This window comes from Oncorhynchus tshawytscha, linkage group LG10, assembly GCF_018296145.1.
Source record: "Oncorhynchus tshawytscha isolate Ot180627B linkage group LG10, Otsh_v2.0, whole genome shotgun sequence".
NCBI classification, from domain to species: Eukaryota; Metazoa; Chordata; class Actinopteri; order Salmoniformes; family Salmonidae; genus Oncorhynchus; species Oncorhynchus tshawytscha.
In genome coordinates this window covers 27,524,353-27,545,491 of record NC_056438.1, presented here as the reverse complement: position 1 = coordinate 27,545,491, position 21,139 = coordinate 27,524,353, and the positions used below count along the sequence as shown (strand labels likewise).

Below are 21,139 nucleotides of genomic sequence, written 5' to 3'. Positions count from 1 at the left end.
TACTCGACTTTCGAAATGTCACCTACTATTAAACGTAATATTTTCGCATACTCAAACGTTCAACAATTTAGGATGCAAGTATGGGTATCCTGATAAGGCCATTAAAGACGAGACACCATTGTCCAGACTGACTACAAGCAAACATAATATGGAAAAGAAGGTTTAAATGATGGGGTTGGCTGGACACTGCTCTTGTAAATCAGTTCCCCAAATAAAAAATAGAAACATGAGTTTCAAGAAATATGTGCATTGGTCCAGCCTGCCCTATACTTAGGGAATCCACAAGGGTCAAATAGAGATCTAATCATTACCAGGCTGATGTCACTGTGAAGAAGGCCATGTCATTATACAGTGGTCTGGTTGAGCAGTCAGCCAGGAGAGTGTTCCCCATACATAGTGTGTCTATGTGAAAGGCCATAGATGAGTAACACTGGATGGTTTGGTTATGTTGCTATGATTTGGTTGCCCTGCTGTGTTTTTGCTGGTTCCCTGGTGCGTTTTGACTGGTGCCTTCGCTCTGATTTTGCTGGTGCCTTCGCTGTGCTTTTGCTGGTGCGTTCGCTCTGTTTTTGCTGGTGTCTTCACTGTGCTTTTGCTGGTGCCTTCACTCTGTTTTTGCAGGTGCCTTCGCTCTGTTTTGGCTGGTGCCTTCGCTCTGTTTTTGCTGGTGCCTTCGCTGTGCTTTTGCTGGTGCCTTCGCTCTGTTTTTGCTGATGCCTTCACTCTGTTTTTGCTGATGCCTTAGCTGTGCTTTTGCTGGTGCCTTCGCTGTGCTTTTGCTGGTGCCATCACTCTGTTTTTGCAGGTGCCTTCGCTCTGTTTTGGCTAGTGCCTTCGCTCTGTTTTTGCTGGTGCCTTCGTTGTGCTTTTGCTGGTGCCTTCGCTCTGTTTTTGCTGGTGCCTTCACTCTGTTTTTGCTGATGCCTTAGCTGTGCTTTTGCTGGTGCCTTCTTTTGCTGTGCTTTTGCTGGTGCCTTCGCTCTGTTTTTGCTGGTTTCTGTTTTTGCTGGTGCCTTCGCTCTGTTTTTGCTGGTGCCTTCGCTCTGTTTTTGCTGGTGCCTTCGCTCTGTTTTTGCTGGTGCCTTCGCTCTGTTTTTGCTGGTGCCTTCGCTCTGTTTTTGCTGGTGCCTTCGCTCTGTTTTTGCTGGTGCCTTCGCTCTGTTTTTGCTGGTGCCTTCGCTGTGCTTTTGCTGGTGCACAACTCTTTCTTAAACTTTTCTGCAAATTTTGTCTCCTTCATGCCACACCCTCGCACTCTCACACAACTTATTAATTCTCTGTTCAGCCCTACTCTCACGGTCTATCTGTTTCCCTAGTTTCTCTCTTTTTACTTAAAGAAAAAGTCGTTTTCTGCAGTTTCATTGTTCTGTAAACCACAGGGCTGGGCTATGATTGCATGAGACAGAGACAGGGCGAGCTTGTGTGTGTGTGTGTGTGTGTGTGTGTGTGTGTGTGTGTGTGTGTGTGTGTGTGTGTGTGTGTGTGTGTGTGTGTGTGTGTGTGTGTGTGTGTGTGTGTGTGTGTGTGTGTGTGTGTGTGTGTGTGTGTGTGTGTGTGTGTGTGTATGGACGTGTTTTCTTTGCATGAGTGCATTTCCTCTCTTTGTCTGCACCGACGTGTCCTGATCCATTTCCTCCTCACCTAAAGTTGCAAGGTAAGTGCTCTACAAAATAACTTCTAACTACTTTTTCCCCATTTCCCTTATTTTCATCGTCTTTCTTTTCTCCACAATTTTTCCTTATCTGGGATGCCTAGCAGGGACATATTTTCCTAGGCACTCCATTTTTTTTATCTCTCCATCTGGATTTTTTCCCCCTCAAATTAGCTGAGGAATCTGAGACGGAACAATAAAACTAGTCACACTTCACTTGCCTCCCTCTTTCTATCCCTCCCTCTCACTCTCCTTCTCTCCACCCTCTCTCAATATCGCTATCAATCATAAAATGTTTAGCTATCTCTATTCTCCTCCCTATTTCTCTCTCTTTGTTTCGAGATTGTTTATGGACTCTGCTCTGTACGTAAGTCCTTTATCACCTATCTCAATGTAATTATTCCCCTTGCATTTCATCCCTCTCTACTTCCCTGCTCCTCTCCTCTCACCTCATTTTTATCTCCCGCACGCGCACGCACAAGCACGCACACACAGACACGTGGCAAATTGCTCTCATATCTCCCTCCGACACTCCCTCTGTCTGCCTGTATTTTGTCCCCTCTCATATTTCTCCCTCTGATTAAAAACACATGAATGATCTGATTGCCTCAATGACCCCAGTATCCTATCTCTGACCCCCATCTCTCTATCTCTCCCGCCATCCCTATCAATCTCCATCTGACTTGAGGCCATAGGCCGCTCTGCTGCTCAAGGCCAAAGGCCTCGGTTCCCTGTCTCTTGGGCTACGTCCCAGTTCTCTTATATTGCCTCCTTTCCTTGTACCCTTGTTTATTTTCCTTGATCACTGATCTGGATGGAAGAGACTGAGTGGGAGATGCAATGGAGACCAATTGTCCTGTCTTGTCCAGTCCATTCTAATCAATGCTCATGAGAGACAAGAGACGAGGAAAGGAGGGTGTTCATTTGTTCATGGTCAGGGGCAATCTACAAATTGCCTCTCGCATCAGAATGAGCTATCTGTCAGTGTTAGGACACCTCTTCCCTCTCCCTTCGTCTCTCCCTCCTTCCTCCCCTGGCCCATGGAAAGTGTCTAGGCAGTTGAGAGGGGAGATGGGGGAGGCAGTAGAGGGAGAGAGTGGGGAGGAATGCAACAGTAGGCAGGCCCAGCAGTCATGATTATCACCGTGGTGTTTAGCGTTTGTCAGGAACCCGACTCTTCCCCCACAGAGCGCCCTCGCCATGGCCGCTCAGATCACTCCCCAGGCTCACGTTACCTTCCTCATATAAGCTAACCAGGTGAGGAGCACCAGCACACTCCTCCTCACCCAGGCCCCCTCAGTCCACTCACACACACAGTCACGAGCGGCCATCAGGCAGAATGGAGCTGGAGTCAGGTGCGGTGCCGGAGCTAGCCGAGGGGATCATGCAGTTAAGTGGACCGGGGATTTTTCCTCTTCACGACTCTGTCTAAGCATTGTAACCCTGACGCCTACCGTCGCCCGCCTGTAGCCCTTGTGTGTGGGGTTTGGTGGTGGCTATTTGGCAGTATACCTAGGCTAGCATGTGTGTTATCTCTCTCTCTCTCTTTTTTTACCCATTACTCATTTTCTGACAGGTTACTTTTAGTAGCTTGTTTTGTTTTGTTGACTTGATTCTCTGGTTTAGTTTTTCATCCACTTTGCTAACTGGATTTAATATGTCAGTTCTGCTTTCACAAGGGCCTAATAGTCTTGCTGCTAGGTAGCATGAGAGTTTAGCTTCTATCCTCCTCACTGGGATCCTGCAATCCCTGCTGAAAAAAAAGCATACACCAGCCTACATTTCAAGCTGGTCCATGCTGGTCAAGCTGGTCTGACCAGCATGGTCTAACTGGTTTGGCTGGTCAACCAGCTCATGCTGGTATGCTGGTAATGCAGGTATGCTGGTGACCAAGCTGGTCCATGCTGGTCTATGCTGGTCCAGAATGGTCAAGCTGGTATGTCAAAACCATGGCCATCATTTCCATATTTCCCAGCATGCTCTATTTCAATATATGTTTTGTTTGTTGTGTTTTTGCATGTACATTGATTAATTCATTAATGAGTCGTATGCTACACAAAGAGACATAACTTACATGTTTCTAAACTAATCCAGTCTGTTAGTTGGATTTTATTGCGCCCGTTACTGAAACGGTTGTTCCAGTTTAGATGGTTTAGGTCATCTCTCTCATTCTACTTTCTACCCCTGGCGGTCATTCTACATTTAGCTTGTGGGTGAATACAAGTTACAATTGTTGGATATCCCCACTCTGGCTGGATTCCAAAAGGAATTAAACATCACTTTGCAAGCCAGCTGTAACGGTTTTCTAGTGGTGATGAAGGAGAGTCGGACCAAACTGCAGCGTGTCGATTGCGATCCATATTTATTAAACAAAACGTAAACACGACTAAACACTAAACACGACTAAACACTAAACACTACAAAACAATAAACGTAATGAAAACCGAAAACAGCCTATCTAGTGCAAACTAACAGAGAGTACAAGTAAGACACTAAGGACAATCACCCACGACAAACTCAAAGAATATGGCTGCCTAAATATGGTTCCCAATCAGAGACAACGATAAGCACCTGCCTCTGATTGAGAACCACTCCAGACAGCCATAGACCTTGCTAGACAACCCACTAAGTTACAATCCCAATACCACCACCAAAACCCCAAGACAAACACACCACAATTACAAAAACCCCATGCCACACCCTGGCCTGACCAAATACATAAAGATAAACACAAAATACTTTGACCAGGGCGTGACAGAACCCCCCTAAGGTGCGGACTCCCGAACGCACCTCAAAACAATAGGGAGGGTCCGGGTGGGCGTCTGTCCATGGTGGCGGCTCCGGCGCGGGGACGTGGACCCCACTCCTTTAATGTCTTAGTCCCCTCTCCCTTCGTCCCTGGATAGTCCACCCTCGCCGCCGACCATGGCCTAGTAGTCCCCACCCAGAACCCCACTGGACTGAGGAGCAGATCGGGACTGAAGGACAGCTCGGGACCGAGGCAGCTCGGGACTGAGGGGAAGCTCGGGAGTGAGAGAAAGCTCAGGAGTGAGAGGAAGCTCAGGAGTGAGAGGAAGCTCAGGAGTGAGAGGAAGCTCAGGAGTGAGAGGAAGCTCAGGAGTGAGAGGAAGCTCAGGAGTGAGAGGAAGCTCAGGAGTGAGAGGAAGCTCAGGCAGGTAGATAGATCTACCAGCTCCTGGCTAGCTGGTGGTTTCAGCAGATCCTGGCTGACTGGCAGATCCTGGCTGACTGGCAGATCCTGGCTGACTGGCAGATCTGGAAGAGTCTGGTTGACTGGCAGATCTGGAAGAGTCTGGTTGACTGGCAGATCTGGAAGAGTCTGGTTGACTGGCAGATCTGGAAGAGTCTGGTTGACTGGCAGATCTGGAAGAGTCTGGTTGACTGGCAGATCTGGAAGAGTCTGGCTGACTGGCAGATCTGGAAGAGTCTGGCTGACTGGCAGATCTGGAAGAGTCTGGTTGACTGGCAGATCTGGAAGAGTCTGGCTGACTGGCAGATCTGGAAGAGTCTGGCTGACTGGCAGATCTGGAAGAGTCTGGCTGACTGGCAGATCTGGCGGCGCTGGGCAGACTGGCGGCGCTGGGCAGACTGGCGGTGCTGGGCAGACTGGCGGTGCTGGGCAGACTGACGACGCTGGGCAGACTGACGACGCTGGGCAGACTGGCGATGCTGGGCAGACTGGCGATGCTGGGCAGACTGACGGCGCTGGGCAGACTGGCGACGCTGGGCAGACTGGGGGCACTGGCGGCGCTGGGCAGACTGGCGGCACTAGCTGCTCCATATAGGCTGACAGCTCTGGCGGCTTCTTACAGACTGACCGCTCTGGCGGCTCCGTGCTGACTGGCAGCTCCTTGCAGACTGGCAGCTCCTTACAGACTGACAGCTCCGTGCAGACTGACAGCTCCGTGCAGACTGACAGCTCCTTGCAGACTGGCAGCTCCATGCAGACTGGCAGCTCCATGCAGACTGGCAGCTCCATGCAGACTGGCAGCTCCATGCAGACTGGCTGCTCTATGCAGACTGGCTGCTCTGGCTGCTTCATGCAGACTGACATCTCTGGCTGCTCCATGTAGACTGGCTGCTTCATGCAGACTGGCAGCTCGGGCTGCTTCATGTAGACTGACAGCTCTGGCTGCTCCATGCGGACTGACAGCTCTGGCTGCTCCATGTAGACTGACTGCTTCATGCAGACTGGCAGCTCGGGCTGCTTAATGTAGACTGACAGCTCTGGCTGCTCCATGCAGACTGACAGCTCTGACTGTTCCATGCAGACTGACAGCTCTGGCTGCTTCATGCAGACTGGCAGCTCTGGCTGCTCCATGTAGACTGGCTGCTTCATGCAGACTGGCAGCTCGGGCTGCTTCATGTAGACTGACAGCTCTGGCTGCTCCTTGCAGACTGGCAGCTCCATGCAGACTGGCAGCTCTGGCTGCTCCATGCAGACTGACAGCTCTGGCTGCTTCATGCAGACTGGCAGCTCTGGCTGCTCCATGCAGACTGGCAGCTCTGGCTGCTCCATGCAGACTGACAGCTCTGGCTGCTCCATGCAGACTGGCTGCTTCATGCAGACTGGCATCTCTGGCTGCTCCATGCAGACTGACAGCTCTGGCTGCTCCATGCAGACTGACAGCTCTGGCTGCTCCTTGCAGACTGGCAGCTCTGGCTGCTCTATGCGGACTGACAGCTCTGGCTGCTCCATGCAGACTGACATCTCTGGCTGCTCCATGCAGACTGACAGCTCTGGCTGCTCCATGCAGACTGACAGCTCTGGCTGCTCCATGCAGACTGACAGCTCTGGCTGCTCTATGCGGACTGACAGCTCTGGCTGCTCCATGCAGGCAGGCAGCTCTGGCTGCGCTGAACAGGCGGGAGACTCCGGCAGCGTAGGAGAGGAGAAAGGCTCTGGCTGCGCTAAACAGGCGGGAGGCTCCGGCAGCGCTGTAGAGGAGGAAGGCTCTGGCTGCGCTGAACAGGCGGGAGGATCCGGCAGCGCTGTAGAGGAGAAAGGCTCTGGCTGCGCTAAACAGGCGGGAGACTCCAGCAGCGCAGGAGAGGAGAAAAGCGCTGGCTGCGCTGAACAGGCGAGGCACACTGAAGGCCTGGTGCATGGTGCTGGAACTGGTGGTACTGGATCGAGGACACGCACAGGAAGCCTGGAGCGGGGAGCTGCTACCGGAGGACTGGAGTGTGGAGGTGGCACAGGATGGGCTAGACCGTGAAAGCGTACTGGAGATCTTGAGAGCAGTGTTGGCACAGGATGTGCAAGGCTAGGGATGTGCACAGGAGGCCTGGTGCGTGAGGCTGGCACCAACTTCACCAGCCGACTAACACGCACCTCAGGACGAGTATGGAGCGCTAACCCAGGTGCCATCAAATCCCCAACACGTTCCGTCGGGCGAATTCCATGCAAAAAGCACCAACACAGCAACTCCCTCATTTCTCTCTCCTCCAATTTCCCCATTAACTCCTTCACAGTCTCTGGTTCTGGTCTCCTCCTTGGCTCCTCACGATAAACAGGGAGAGTTGGCTCAGGTCTGACTCCTGACTCTGCCACACTCTCCCTGAGCCCCCCAAGAAATTTTGGGGCTGATTCTCAGGCTTCCATCCGCTACGCCGTGCTGCCTCCTCATATCTGCGCCTCTCAGCTTTCGCCGCCTCCAGTTCTTCCTTGGGGCGGCGATATTCTCCAGGCTGAGCCCAGGGTCCTTTTACCGTCCAGTTCTTCCTCCCATGTCCATTTCTCCAGGTGGTGCAGCCTCTCCCACTGCAGCTGCTGCTGCTCCTGCTGCTGCTGCCTCTGTTGCCTCTCCTGTGGTTCCTGCCTGTTAACACGCTGCTTGGTCCGTTGGTGGTGGGTGATTCTGTAACGGTTTTCTAGTGGTGATGAAGGAGAGTCGGACCAAACTGCAGCGTGTCGATTGCGATCCATATTTATTAAACAAAACGTAAACACGACTAAACACTAAACACGACTAAACACTAAACACTACAAAACAATAAACGTAATGAAAACCGAAAACAGCCTATCTAGTGCAAACTAACAGAGAGTACAAGTAAGACACTAAGGACAATCACCCACGACAAACTCAAAGAATATGGCTGCCTAAATATGGTTCCCAATCAGAGACAACGATAAGCACCTGCCTCTGATTGAGAACCACTCCAGACAGCCATAGACCTTGCTAGACAACCCACTAAGTTACAATCCAATACCACCACCAAAACCCCAAGACAAACACACCACAATTACAAAACCCCATGCCACACCCTGGCCTGACCAAATACATAAAGATAAACACAAAATACTTTGACCAGGGCGTGACACCAGCATGATGTGACTTGCAGGCCTGATGTGGCCACTGTATTGGGGAAAAACTAGGCCCTCAAAGTAAGGCCTTGTGATCTATGTAATGCACTGTCTTGAATAATGAAGCACTTGGATGATGGTTTTGCTGGGCACCAGCAAAAACACAGCCAAGGCACCAGCAAAAACACAGCCAAGGCACCAGCAAAAAAACAGCAGGGCACCACCCTATGCTGGTCTATGCTGCTGTTTTCAGCAGGGACGTGCATGAACCTTCCTCGCCTGCACCTCCTTCTACCTGAATCATTACCTGTGATGTAATAGAAAGTTATTGATTCAGGTTTAGTTTCACATGTATTGCCGTTTTGTGTTTGTGACACAGTCTCAACAGTATTAAGTGACTCGGCTCTAGTAGCATCAGGAAAGGGTTTAGCTGATCCTTTAACTGGGTTTAGGCATCTGTTGTGTACCGCTTCTGCTTTGTGGCCCACAAACAATCAAACGCTGTCCAGCCACATGTGAATTCTTTCTCCATTGAGTAAGCAATTATGAACCTGTTGACATATGTGCTCACACCAAGTTATGAAAGAGCGAAAGGCTGCTGTTGCCATATCCGTGGATATGTATTTGATCTAAAGACGAATCAAGGATAGCGACCAGCAAGTACTTAGCGTGTTTGCGTCACTTTCTTCCCCCCTCTCTCTTTCTCTCTCTCAGTAAGAACATTCAGCCGATTGTTAACCACGGCTCTGTGTGGTTGTTTGGAGAGAGAGAGTGAATGAGTCATAGTTGCAGTTTCCATAGATGCTGATCCAAACAGCCGTGCTCTTTGTCTCAGGGGTGGAGCGTTAACTTCACAAAGTCGCCGACTCAAGATGTTTGTGGGCGCTCGAAGCTGCTGACTCTGTCCATGACCTCCCATCGTCATGTAACCTTTTTACGATGGGCAATGGCCGTGCCAAGCCGGTTCAGTCCCACTTTATCAGCACCAAAGTTTTTTCAGTGGCGCCCATATAAATGAAAAACTGTCAACTCAATGCCATGCCAAGAGTTTTTACAACTTTAGTTAAAGCAACCTTGTTTTTTTAGTGTTTTTATGAAGACGTGTTCTGTGCATGCGCTGGATTGTGAGAGAGCATTTTCGTTTCTTTGAGACATGTTTTTCCTAAATGTTTTCATTGGCCATTAAAGGACTGGCTTCTTTCAAGGTTACCCAATATCCAGGCCATTACCCTTCATGCTGATATTACAAATATAGAGTGGAAACCAAGCCTTTGCCAGTCTGGCTCCCACGTCACCTGGTAGTTACCTACAGTGTAATTATAGTGCAGCTACACATGTTCTGTGAGAGTTGGGTGAACTCTTTGGTGAGTAGTGTTACTGTGACGTAGTGTACATACTACAGCTATAATACACCATTAAAACCTGCTTATTACCCATATAGCCCTTTGATTGATTTGTTTTTAGGTGTAACGTTGCTGGATTGACAGTGAAGCAGCCACTTTAAGACCAACAACAGGACATCCCATTGAATGAGGATAGACCATACAAAACAATCAACATAGAGCTCTGTTTCAGGGTGAATAGGTTGTAAACGATAAACATCGATACTACCTGTCTCCCATGATATTCCACCTACCTTCCATTTTATACAAAAACAAAGGTCTGCCAAAGGACATTGGCCACGTTTAGTGTAGTCGGAACAACTGTCTGAGGCCAGGTGACTTGAGTGTAGCCTGTACAACATCCAACATTCATTTACCCTGGAGTATGACTCTATCACTTACTGAATCGGATTGCTACAGGGAAATAACAATGGCAGGGGTACTATGAGTCGATAAAGCTGTGTATATTAAAGCTTTGGAAACTGTGGCTAGAGAGAGACGGAGAAGAGAACGCGAGAGAGAGCAAGCGAGAGGGATTGATACAGTGCCTTGCAAAAGTATTCGGCCCCCTTGAACTTTCCGACCTTTTGCCACATTTCAGGCTTCAAACATAAAGATATAAAACTGTATTTTTTTGTGAAGAATCAACAACAAGTGGGACACAATCATGAAGTGGAACGACATTTATTGGATATTTCAAACTTTTTTAACAAATCAAAAACTGAAAAATTGGGCGTGCAAAATTATTCAGCCCCTTTACTTTCAGTGCAGCAAACTCTCTCCAGAAGTTCAGTGAGGATCTCTGAATGATCCAATGTTGACCTAAATGACTAATGATGATAAATACAATCTACCTGTGTGTAATCAAGTCTCCGTATAAATGCACCTGCACTGTGATAGTCTCAGAGGTCCGTTAAAAGCGCAGAGAGCATCATGAAGAACAAGGAACACACCAGGCAGGTCCGAGATACTGTTGTGAAGAAGTTTAAAGCCGGATTTGGATACAAAAAGATTTCCCAAGCTTTAAACATCCCAAGGAGCACTGTGCAAGCGATAATATTGAAATGGAAGGAGTATCAGACCACTGCAAATCTACCAAGAAAGACATGGCCGTCCCTCTAAACTTTCAGCTCATACAAGGAGAAGACTGATCAGAGATGCAGCCAAGAGGCCCATGATCACTCTGGATGAACTGCAGAGATCTACAGCTGAGGTGGGAGACTCTGTCCATAGGACAACAATCAGTCGTATATTGCACAAATCTGGCCTTTATGGAAGAGTGGCAAGAAGAAAGCCATTTCTTAAAGATATCCATAAAAAGTGTTGTTTAAAGTTTGCCACAAGCCACCTGGGAGACACACCAAACATGTGGAAGAAGGTGCTCTGGTCAGATGAAACCAAAATTGAACCTTTTGGCAACAATGCAAAACGTTATGTTTGGCGTAAAAGCAACACAGCGCATCACCCTGAAGACACCATCCCCACTGTCAAACATGGTGGTGGCAGTATCATGGTTTGGTCCTGCTTTTCTTCAGCAGGGACAGGGAAGATGGTTAAAATTGATGGGAAGATGGATGGAGCCAAATACAGGACCATTCTGGAAGAAAACCTGATGGAGTCTGCAAAAGACCTGAGACTGGGACGGAGATTTGTCTTCCAACAAGACAATGATCCAAAACATAAAGCAAAATCTACAATGGAATGGTTCAAAAATAAACATATCCAGGTGTTAGAATGGCCAAGTCAAAGTCCAGACCTGAATCCAATCGAGAATCTGTGGAAAGAACTGAAAACTGCTGTTCACAAATGCTCTCCATCCAACCTCACTGAGCTCGAGCTGTTTTGCAAGGAGGAATGGGAAAAAATTTCAGTCTCTCGATGTGCAAAACTGATAGAGACATACCCCAAGCGACTTACAGCTGTAATCGCAGCAAAAGGTGGGGCTACAAAGTATTAACTTAAGGGGGCTAAATAATTTTGCACGCCCAATTTTTCAGTTTTTGATTTGTTAAAAAAGTTTGAAATATCCAATAAATGTCGTTCCACTTCATGATTGTGTCCCACTTGTTGTTGATTCTTCACAAAAAAAGACAGTTTTATATCTTTATGTTCGAAGCCTGAAATGTGGCAAAAGGTCGCAAAGTTCAAGGGGGCTGAATACTTTCGCAAGGCACTGTATTTAGTTCAGTGTGTGCATGTGAGACGTGATACGACTCGCCCTGCAGACACACCCTCTTTTGTAAAACCACAAGTGTTGTATGGGTCGGTTTGCCTGCTGTGCTGTCATATTACACAACAATGATGTAACCCATCTACCCCTATGGTCTTCATCAAGCAACTTGACCCCTCATTTTGCATCCTCTCTTCTACTCATTTCCAACTCTATCTCCCTGTCTCTGTCTTCCGGCAGAAATAGTGATTGTTTTCATGCTGTGGTTATATGAGTTGTCACCCATCCACTCCATTCTCTGTCTGCTTTCCAATATGGAAATCGGTGTTCTTGCCAAGTGAAAGCAATTTCCCTTAGTTGACTGTTTCTGCCACCTCCAGCGGCAACAACTCCCCATCTCCATTTGTTTCACTTCATAGCAAAGAAATACACCCCTTCTCACAACCCAGAAAATACAACAGACTCCACTTACACCCTTTCTCTTCCAACTTTCCCTTCCCCAACTCTACCATTCATTTATCCTCCACCCTCACCTCCCCTGACCCACTCCCTCTACCCAGTGCAGAATGCTCCCTTTCCAGGCAGCCGCCCTCCCCATAATCCTACATCCTACCTACCATCCATCCATCCCCCACCACCATCACACCCACTGACCCACTCTCTCCTCTGCTTCTTCCCAATGCAGAATGTTCCCCTGCCAGGCAGCGCCGGGCCAGTTTGGACCAGAGACACGGGAGCCGGGGCTGAAGGTGTGGCGGGTGGAGAAGATGAAGGCGGTGCTGCTGGAGCCGGCTGAGGTGGGGGCTTTCTTCAACGGAGACTCCTACCTGGTGCTGGAGCACAGGGGGGACCAGGGGGCAGACCTGCACATGTGGATAGGTGAGGTTACGGAAAATGGGTGCGTGTTAACAGTGCATTCGGAAAGTTTTCAGACCCATTGACTTTTTCCACATTTTGTTATGTTACAGCCTTATTCTAAAATGGATTAAATTTTTAAAAAACATCCTCAGCAATCTACACACAAAATCCCATAATGACAAAGTGAAAACAGGTTTTTAGATTTTTTTTGCACATTTATTGAAAATAAAAAACAGAAATACCTTATTTACATAAGTATTCAGACCCTTTGCTATGAAACTTGAAATTGAGCTCAGGTGTATCCTGTTTCCCATTGATCATCCTTGAGATGTTTCTACAACCTGATTGGAGTCCACCTGTGGAAAATTCAATTGATTGGACATGATTTGGAAAGACACACACCTGTCTATATAAGGTCCCACATTGAAGGTCCCCAAGAGAACAGTGGCCTCCATCATTCTTCAATGGAAGAAGTTTGGAACCACCAAGACTCTTCCTAGAGCTGGCCGCCAGGCCAAACTGAGCAATTGGGGGAGAAGGACCTTGTTCAGGGAGGTGACCAAGAACCCGATGGTCACTCTGACAGAGCTCCAGAGTTCCTCTGTAGAGATGGGAGAACCTTCCAGAAGGACAACCATATCTGCAGCACTCCACCAATCAGGTTCATCTTCCAACAGGTCAACGACCCTAAGCACACATCCAAGATAATGCAGGAATGGCTTCAGGATAAGTCTCTGAATGTCCTTGAGTGGCCCAGCCAGAACCCTGACTTGCACCTGATCGAACATCTATGGAGAGGCCTGAAAATAGCTGTGCAGTGACGCTCCCCATCCAACCTGACAGAGATTGAGAGGATCTGCAGAGAAGAATGGGAGAAACTCCCCAAATACAGGTGTGCCAAGATTCTAGCGTCATACCCAAGAAGACTCTATGCTGTAATCGCTGCCAAAGGTGCTTCAACAAAGTACTGAGTAAAGGGTCTGAATACTTGTGTAAATCTGATATTTCAGTTTTTTATTTGTAATAAATTAGCAAAAATGCATTAAAACCTGTTTTTGCTTTGTCATTATAGGGTATTGATGAGGGAGAACAATTATTTAATAAATTATAGAATAAGGCTGCAACATCACAAAATGTGGAAAAAGTCAAGGGGTCTGAATACTTTCCGAATGCACTGTATATGTCAAATAAGTAGTGTCCAGAGTTTCTACTGACCAGGGCCTGTATTCACATAGCGTGTCAGAGTAGGAGTGCTGATCTAGGATCAGGTTCCCCTGTCTTATTCATTATGATCTAAAAGGCTAAACTGATACAAGATCAACCCTCCTACTCTGAGAGGGTCTGGATATTTTGCTGTCACATGTTCATGAGAAACTCATGAGGTCCCACTAATAAGATACTGGCCATAAAAACCTGCAGAACTATGTAGTAAAATACTCCAACACATACCCTTTATTGAAGTACAAGACAATGCTTTGATCTATACGGATATTTGCCAGAGCTTCAATAGAAACAGATGTAGGAGCATTTGAGTGTGCTACTCAACTAACTGTGATGGAATGGGTGAGTTGCGGTCATCATAGGGCAGGACGAGGACTATCTGTGTACATTAGAAAGTGGATACATGTAAGAGTGGGATGGAAAAGGATGCCTCAGACTCTTGGCATAAGAGCCCTCTATTATCTTCCATGGATGGGGCCTCATAAGCTCGTATCCAGTACTGCTCTGTATATCCAAACTACTAGCCAACCCATTGTGTACACGCCTAATTAACCTCCTCGCGGTTGAAAAGCTAATAACCCGCATGCGTTTCGTGATGACACACACGCCGCGACGCTGACCCAACGACTGATTATGTGAGGACGGAGACTAAGACGGATGGATGGAAGGATGATGAGAGAATGGGGATGGGGGAAATAAAAGAGGAGAAGAGCTCCCCAGGGGAAAGGGCTGGGTTCTGTGTGTGTGTTCATAAAAAATGCAGTAGGGCTGTTATAGTACTCAAATGTGGCTGTTGTTTCCAGCATGTATCCAGTGCTTAGGTGACACTAAGCCAATTGTCATTGCATGGAAGAGGGCTCCCCTCAAAAAGCGCCCTCTCCCCTCTCTCCCTGACCTCTCTGTCGCTCGTGACCCCTCCCTCCACCTCTTACATGACCCCTCCCTATTTTGTCTTTATGTACCTGTCACTCATTTTAGTCTATGCACCCCATTTCACCCAACCTCTCTCTCCCTTTACCGCCTGACTATTCTCTTTTTGTAACTCTCCCCCTTTTCTCCCTTTCCCTACCCCCTCTCTCTTCCTCCCAGGTGAGAAGTCATCTCGTGACGAGCAGGTGGCGTGTGCCATGCTGGCTACCCAGCTGGACAACTTCCTGGGTGGTGACCCCATCCAGCATCGCCAGATCCAGGGCTACGAGGCCCCAGAGTTCATGAACCTCTTCCCCAGGGGGGTCAGCTACAAGGTGGGCAGGAGGAGGGAGGATAACTGACGAACACAAGGTCCAATCCTATCGTGAGAAATGCACGTGTATGGGATTTCATGTGGAAACTTGCCCATGGACATCAATGTGTGACTTATTGTATCTGGAACCTTGTAAACCATGTGATTCCCACATTAGATTTGGGTCCACTATGAGTAATGCATGTTTATCCCAACTTGTGTTAGGATTGAGTACTGTATTGCCAGTAAATGTAATGTTTTTCCTGTAGAAGCACTACTTTGCATAATTTCATCATATGCTGCTGATTTCTTACCATGTCATTCCATATCTCTCTCGTTGAAGTGTTAGCCAGTAAAACCCCAAATACTTCCTGGTTAAATACAGATAAGAGGAATCGACCATAAACAACATTTTCAGATTGTTACCGTTCTCTTCTCTTCTTTCTTTTCCTCTCTTCTATTATTTTTACTCACTCTCTCTCAACAAAAAAAACATATGTACGCACGCACACTCACGCGTGTAGGACGGTGGCGTGGAGTCGGGTTTCAGGCGACCCCAGGGTGGGTCAGGGCCGGTCCACAGGCTGTACCAGATTAAAGGGAAGCGCAACATCCATGCCAAGGAGGTGGAGCTGAGCTGGGAGAGCTTCAACAAGGGAGACTGCTTCATCCTGGACCTGGGAGAGGTGAGAGAGAGGGAGAGAGAGGGAGAGAGAGAGGGGGAGAGGTGACAGGGAGGTGGGGGGAGGGGTGAGAGCAAGAGTGGGGAGAACATGGCATTGTTGCCTTGCCAAATCCAAATGTCCAATTTCCCCTCATTTAGTGATCAATAAAGTAGGCCTTATAAAATGTTTTAAAAAACATGTCTGTTTATGTCTTTAGACCATATTTTCGTGGATCGGCTCGCAGGCCAACATGTTTGAGAAGCAGAAGTCGCGTGAGATTGCTAGCCTGATCCGCGACACTGAGAGACATGGTAAAGCACGCATCACTGACATCAGTGAGGGAGAGGAGCCGCCGGAGATGCTCAAGGTAAAATGGCCGACATAGTCCTTTCCTCCCAAAGCAAATTAAAACAAAGTCACAGACCTAGAGACTTGTCAATCCTCTAATGTCTAGGCATATTTAGAGACTTTCATATTGAGGTATACGAAGGTAATGGGTCTATAGTTAGTCAGACAAGTTACAATTTCTTCCATTCTGTCACAAACTAGTCTACTCACACACACTTTTGTTTTGTGGACTGAGTTTGCTGACATGATGTTGAGGATCTAACTGACTTTTTTTTTTTTTAAGTAAAACTCACCACAATCCATGTTCCACTCTGCCATGTGATTGACAGGTGCTGGGACCAATGCTAGAGCTGGCAGAGAGCACTCCAGAAAAGGACAGTCAAGCAGACGTCTCCAACTCTGCCTCCCTCTACAAGGTGGCTGGACATTGCAATTCTATTATTAAACAGTGGTGTGTCTCGTGAAATGTTCTATTGCATTACAACAGTACTACTGTAAATGGATAGCTCACCCCATTTGAGGTATTTTGGAACGTAGACTGCACAGCACAGCTAGCTATACTTTGGGTCTCTTTTTCCCCCCAAGAGCAAACAAGGTGAACTAGATCACAAATTAACTAAAAGTCATGGCAGGTGTTGTTGTCCTCCACAGGTGTCCGATGCGACAGGTAAGATGAAGCTGACCAATGTCTCTGAAAAAAGCCCATTTGCCAAGGACCTTCTGGTGCGTGACGACTGCTTTATTCTAGACAACGGGGCCAATGGAAAGATCTTCGTCTGGAAAGGTGAGGAAAACATGTGAACCTCAACTAGCATATTTCTGCTCCATGAAATGTATCCCTGGAATACGTTTTTCGATATCCAACTAGATATCCAGTGTCTCATTAAAAACTCATTTAATTCCTTGTTTGTATCGAATAAAGTGAATTGACATTATCATGGTGAGACCTTACTGAGACCTCTATGGGTTAGACTGAGGTGAGACATTATCCCACTTGTTATGATTGACAGGTATGGGAGCCAATGCAGAGGAGAAAAGGGAGGCCTTGAAAATGGCAGATGACTTCATCCAACAGATGAACTACCCCAGGATGAAAACACAGGTGAGTCAAGCATGATCTCACAAATGACAAAAACCCAGACATTATTTTCTTATTGTCCACCCATTAAGTCTACCCAGCAGCATAACGTCAGCAAGTGATAGCGTCATGATTTTATTATACTTGAAAACAGTAGAATTTGCATATTTAAGTCCAGTAAGTCAAATTCCATGTAAGTCTTCCTCCATTATAACATTGCACTGCGCAGTGTGTTGTGTAACCACCAGGTCATGAACCCAGTGTCATAAATGCTTTGTGTGTATATAGTAGGGTGGTTTATGTGTATATGATGCACTAGATAAACAGTTATGACCGGGTAGTCAAATCTCTGCATTGTCTTACAGGTGGAGATTCTACCACAGGGGAGGGAGACGATCATCTTCAAGCAGTTCTTCAAGAACTGGAACTAAACTACAAGGGTTTAACTGTTAACTGTTGCACTCCTAAAATATAATGAAATAACAACCTGGAATATAAAAGGTCTCAATCAATGTTTAAAAGTCTTCTCATAAGGAGTGAAAACATCTCAAATTCAAGAACATATTGTTTTTTTTATATGTGTTTACTTATATGTATATATTTGTAAGGTACTGTACTCACAGACAACTGTTTAGTCATGCATAGGTCAAATTAACTCAAAATAATGAGAGCCTTTATAATGATGTCACACCAAATGGATCCCTAAGTCACTACTACTGGTTCTGACTGGGAAGGAAAACATGTGCTCACTGGTTTTACTGGGCTCTGTTAGTGGTCTTATTTAAAGCCAAGATGATATTCCACAAAGCCTATAAAGTTAATTTGTTTGCTTTTGTTTTTTTTTGTGTTGTTTTTTACATTTGTTTATGAATTACAGGGACATATTCAAATAATACCTTTAGTAGGCTACAGTTTATGAAAATAAATGGAAACTGAAAGAACCCGTACAGAGGGTGGCTTCGTCAACTCTCACTATGACATTGTGCGTTCCAAATGGCACCCTATTCCCTATATAGTGCACTACTTTTGACCAGGGTCCATAAGGTCAAAAGTAGTGCACTATGTATGGAATAGGGTGCCATTTGGGACATATTCATTAAGTGACTAAGTTTTTATTACCTGAACCTATTCTCCCCTGTTTGTTTTCCTCACTGGAATAATCAATCCATTTTGACCTTTCACCTGCATGGTGAGAAGTTCCTTGGTTGTTTCACTTTTTCCATCACTGGATAAACACTTAACGGGTTAACCCCACCTACACCTGAGGGAATTAACCTTCCATAAACGTTAACCTCCAGGGGCTACTGTTGAGGTCGTCAGAGATAGCCTATGTTTATGTTCTTAAAGTGTATATCTAGCTAATGTCTATTGTCTTTGACTGGGGACTGATTGTCTGTCCTGAAGTGGAGGTGACCGTTGGTTTCTGTTGCAACCTGGAGATTATTAGGCTAATATTGACCTTCATTCCTTTGAAGTGTGCGATTAACACTCAAAACTGTAAAAGGACCCCCTTCCAATACATGCACCCACACACTATTAGGGTTCTTTTAAGGCCCACACAGACTGTACGATTTTGCCATCCCCAATCAACATTTCCATATCTTGGGCAAATTCTTAGGTTGTAATTGATTGTCAGACATCTTGACTCATTCAGTGTGACAGGGTCTAGGTCTGACGATTAAATACCACTACTTGTGGTTTTGGGCACCGACAAAATTCTGGCAGTGTCTGAAATGTTGAGCCTTTCCCGGTGACTAACAAACAGGAACACCTCCGGCACTGAGTATGCACACAATAATACAATTGTTGTGAATAGTCCGATTATTAAAATAATTTGATCTACACATTGACATGCTTTGCAAGAAAACGATTTCCTAATCATCTTGTTTACTTGACACATCTGAAATCAGGTTACTGTGACAATGTTGCGTTAGGAGGTAGGTGAAAGAGTCGGGCGCAGGAGAGCCGAGATGTCTGAGATGCAGTACTTTTAACAGGCAAGTCTACCAAATACAGGTATGGCACAATACAAAAGTCAAATGCCCTCGACAACAGACACCTGTTACTCACGGAAGGAGGAACAAACAAATAACACAAGTCTTATTGTAACGGTTTTCTTCTGGTGAAAGAGAGGCGGACCAAAAACGCAGCGTGGTTTCTTTGATTCATGTTAAATAACAAAAAGATAAACACAAACACTACAAAACAATAAACGTGGAAAACCAAAAACAGCCCTATCTGGTGCAAAACACAGAGACAGGAACAATCACCCACAAAACCCAACACAAAACAGACTACCTAAATATGGTTCCCAATCAGAGACAATGACTAACACCTGCCTCTGATTGAGAACCATATCAGGCCAAACATAGAAATAGACAAACCAGACACACAACATAGAATGCCCACCCAGCTCACGTCCTGACCAACACTAAAACAAGGAAAACAGATACGAACGATGGTCAGAACGTGACACTTATTAAGTGCGTGAAAATAAAAAATGGGCACAACCTCACCGACCTACATCACAAATAAAATAATCCCGCACAAACCTAGGCAGGTAACAGGGTAAACATATACACACAGAACTCCGACCACCGAGCACCGCCTGAACAGGGAGAGGAAGGAACAGGGAGAGGAGCACCGCCTGAACAGGGAGAGGAAGGAACAGGGAGAGGAAGGAACAGGGGAAGAGAGGAAGGAACGTGGAGAGGAAGGAACAGGGAGAGGAACACCGCCTGAACAGGGAGAGGAAGGAACAGGGAGATGAGCACCGCCTGAACAGGGAGAGGAAGGAACAGGGAGAGGAACTACCTTCGGTGGAAGTCGTGACAGTTACCTGATGGGACTTCGATGAACTCACAAAATTGCTAATCCAAATAAATGTTCTACCACAGCAACCATGTTATTTTTGGTAAGCATATTTGATTCTGACATATAAGGTTAGTAAGATGTATACTTTTAGTTTTTCCAAATTCAATTAACTTGTGCATAAGCATAGAGGAGGCTTGAGTTGCTGGTGCTGCCACATGTGCAGATCAAATGCACCCCTGCAGTTGATGTAGCCGCCTAAGTCGGCTGAAGTAGGCTCCCAAGCCAACCATAGGCTCCCAAGCCAACCGCAGAATGTGACGACCAAACTGAAGCAAATTGCACAATCTGTCCAGGTTGATCACAAGAGTTTAATTTGGGAACATCGCACAGTGTGACATGTAATTATCATAAAAGACTGAATCCGACGTACAGTTTGTATCGTAAACGACTGAATCCGATGTACAGTTTGTATCGTAAAAGACTGAATCCGACGTACAGTGTGGGAAGGCCTTAACCCCTTTCTGGGCCATTCACTGCGACATTTCACCTGGCAAACCAACTATTAGACACTAATTCCCAGTTCCAACTATCAGTAAGTAATTCAGATGTGATCATGACTGGTCAAGATGATGCATGATGCAAAGAACCATGCAAACTCTCACCTTTGCATTCGTATCTATCAAATTTATGATAGCTATTTCCTTTTGTCTTAGCAACAGCAGGGCAATACTTAGCAGCAACAAAGTTCAGATTGGGTTTGCCAACCAGGCAGATTTATGGTTGTTTATTCAGAAGGAGAGAGATACACAAACTGTTAGGGCCTACATAAAGCTGTCCCAACAGCAGAGCTTTCTTTTCAGCACCATGGAGTGAATCCTTACCACTGCTACACCTGGCTATCAGCGGAGCCTTGTCTGGCAGCGAAACAGTTCATTCAGCCTAAATTACTGCCTTTAAAAAAATATAGCTGATATGGCTGACTTGCTTAAACAAATTTGGTTTCTACTGACAACTGAGATGTACAAACTATGGCATAAGGGGACGACAAGCGGATAAGGGAAAATCCGTAATTTCGATTAAGACGTTAATGAGCGAGCTAGGACAGATAGACAATATAAATATTTGTTCAGCACTTTTGAAATGTACAGAGACAGAATTCAAAAGATGAGTGGTTCTTACAGTATTCTCCCTGTACAGCAAGTCAGAACCCTAGGATAAACAAAGGATGCTTATATGCAGACAATGAAAGCTCTTACAATGTTTGATTATTACATTTCTCTACAACAAGCTATAGGCTACATGTGCACCACCAAGTCTGAACAGTAGACACATTTATGAGGGGAAAGGGACCAAATTATTAGGGTGAGGCACATGAGCAACTAACAGCTTACTACACAACATA

General features: G+C 46.3%; 1 protein-coding gene across 2 annotated transcripts; it reads left to right on the top strand.

Moving 5' to 3' along the window:
* The first annotated feature begins 1,523 nt into the window (after positions 1-1,523).
* On the top strand, positions 1,524-17,861 carry LOC112261052 (macrophage-capping protein-like). 2 transcript variants are annotated; one of them, XM_042328446.1, is made up of 9 exons: positions 1,524-1,654; positions 12,217-12,410; positions 14,700-14,854; positions 15,357-15,518; positions 15,715-15,864; positions 16,175-16,261; positions 16,497-16,629; positions 16,856-16,947; positions 17,289-17,861. In XM_042328446.1, the coding sequence occupies exons 2-9, from the start codon at positions 12,218-12,220 to the stop codon at positions 17,352-17,354; spliced, it is 1,038 nt and encodes a 345-aa protein (XP_042184380.1). In that variant the 5' UTR covers positions 1,524-1,654; position 12,217; the 3' UTR covers positions 17,355-17,861. The 2 variants fall into 2 exon arrangements, with proteins under 2 accessions (XP_042184380.1, XP_042184379.1); XM_042328445.1 differs by lacking the exon at positions 1,524-1,654 and adding an exon at positions 2,942-3,040.
* The last annotated feature ends 3,278 nt before the right edge of the window (positions 17,862-21,139 follow it).

What these genes read in the sequence shown, in the direction of transcription:
- LOC112261052 (XM_042328445.1), top strand. Translation starts at nt 2,991, where the DNA reads ATGGAGCTGGAGTCAGGTGCGGTGCCGGAGCTAGCCGAGGGGATCATG. An exon ending in AGACCTGCACATGTGGATAG is followed by an intron (nt 12,411 to 14,699) that starts GTGAGGTTACGG and finishes TCTTCCTCCCAG; the next exon opens with GTGAGAAGTCATCTCGTGAC. An exon ending in AGCCGCCGGAGATGCTCAAG is followed by an intron (nt 15,865 to 16,174) that starts GTAAAATGGCCG and finishes TGTGATTGACAG; the next exon opens with GTGCTGGGACCAATGCTAGA.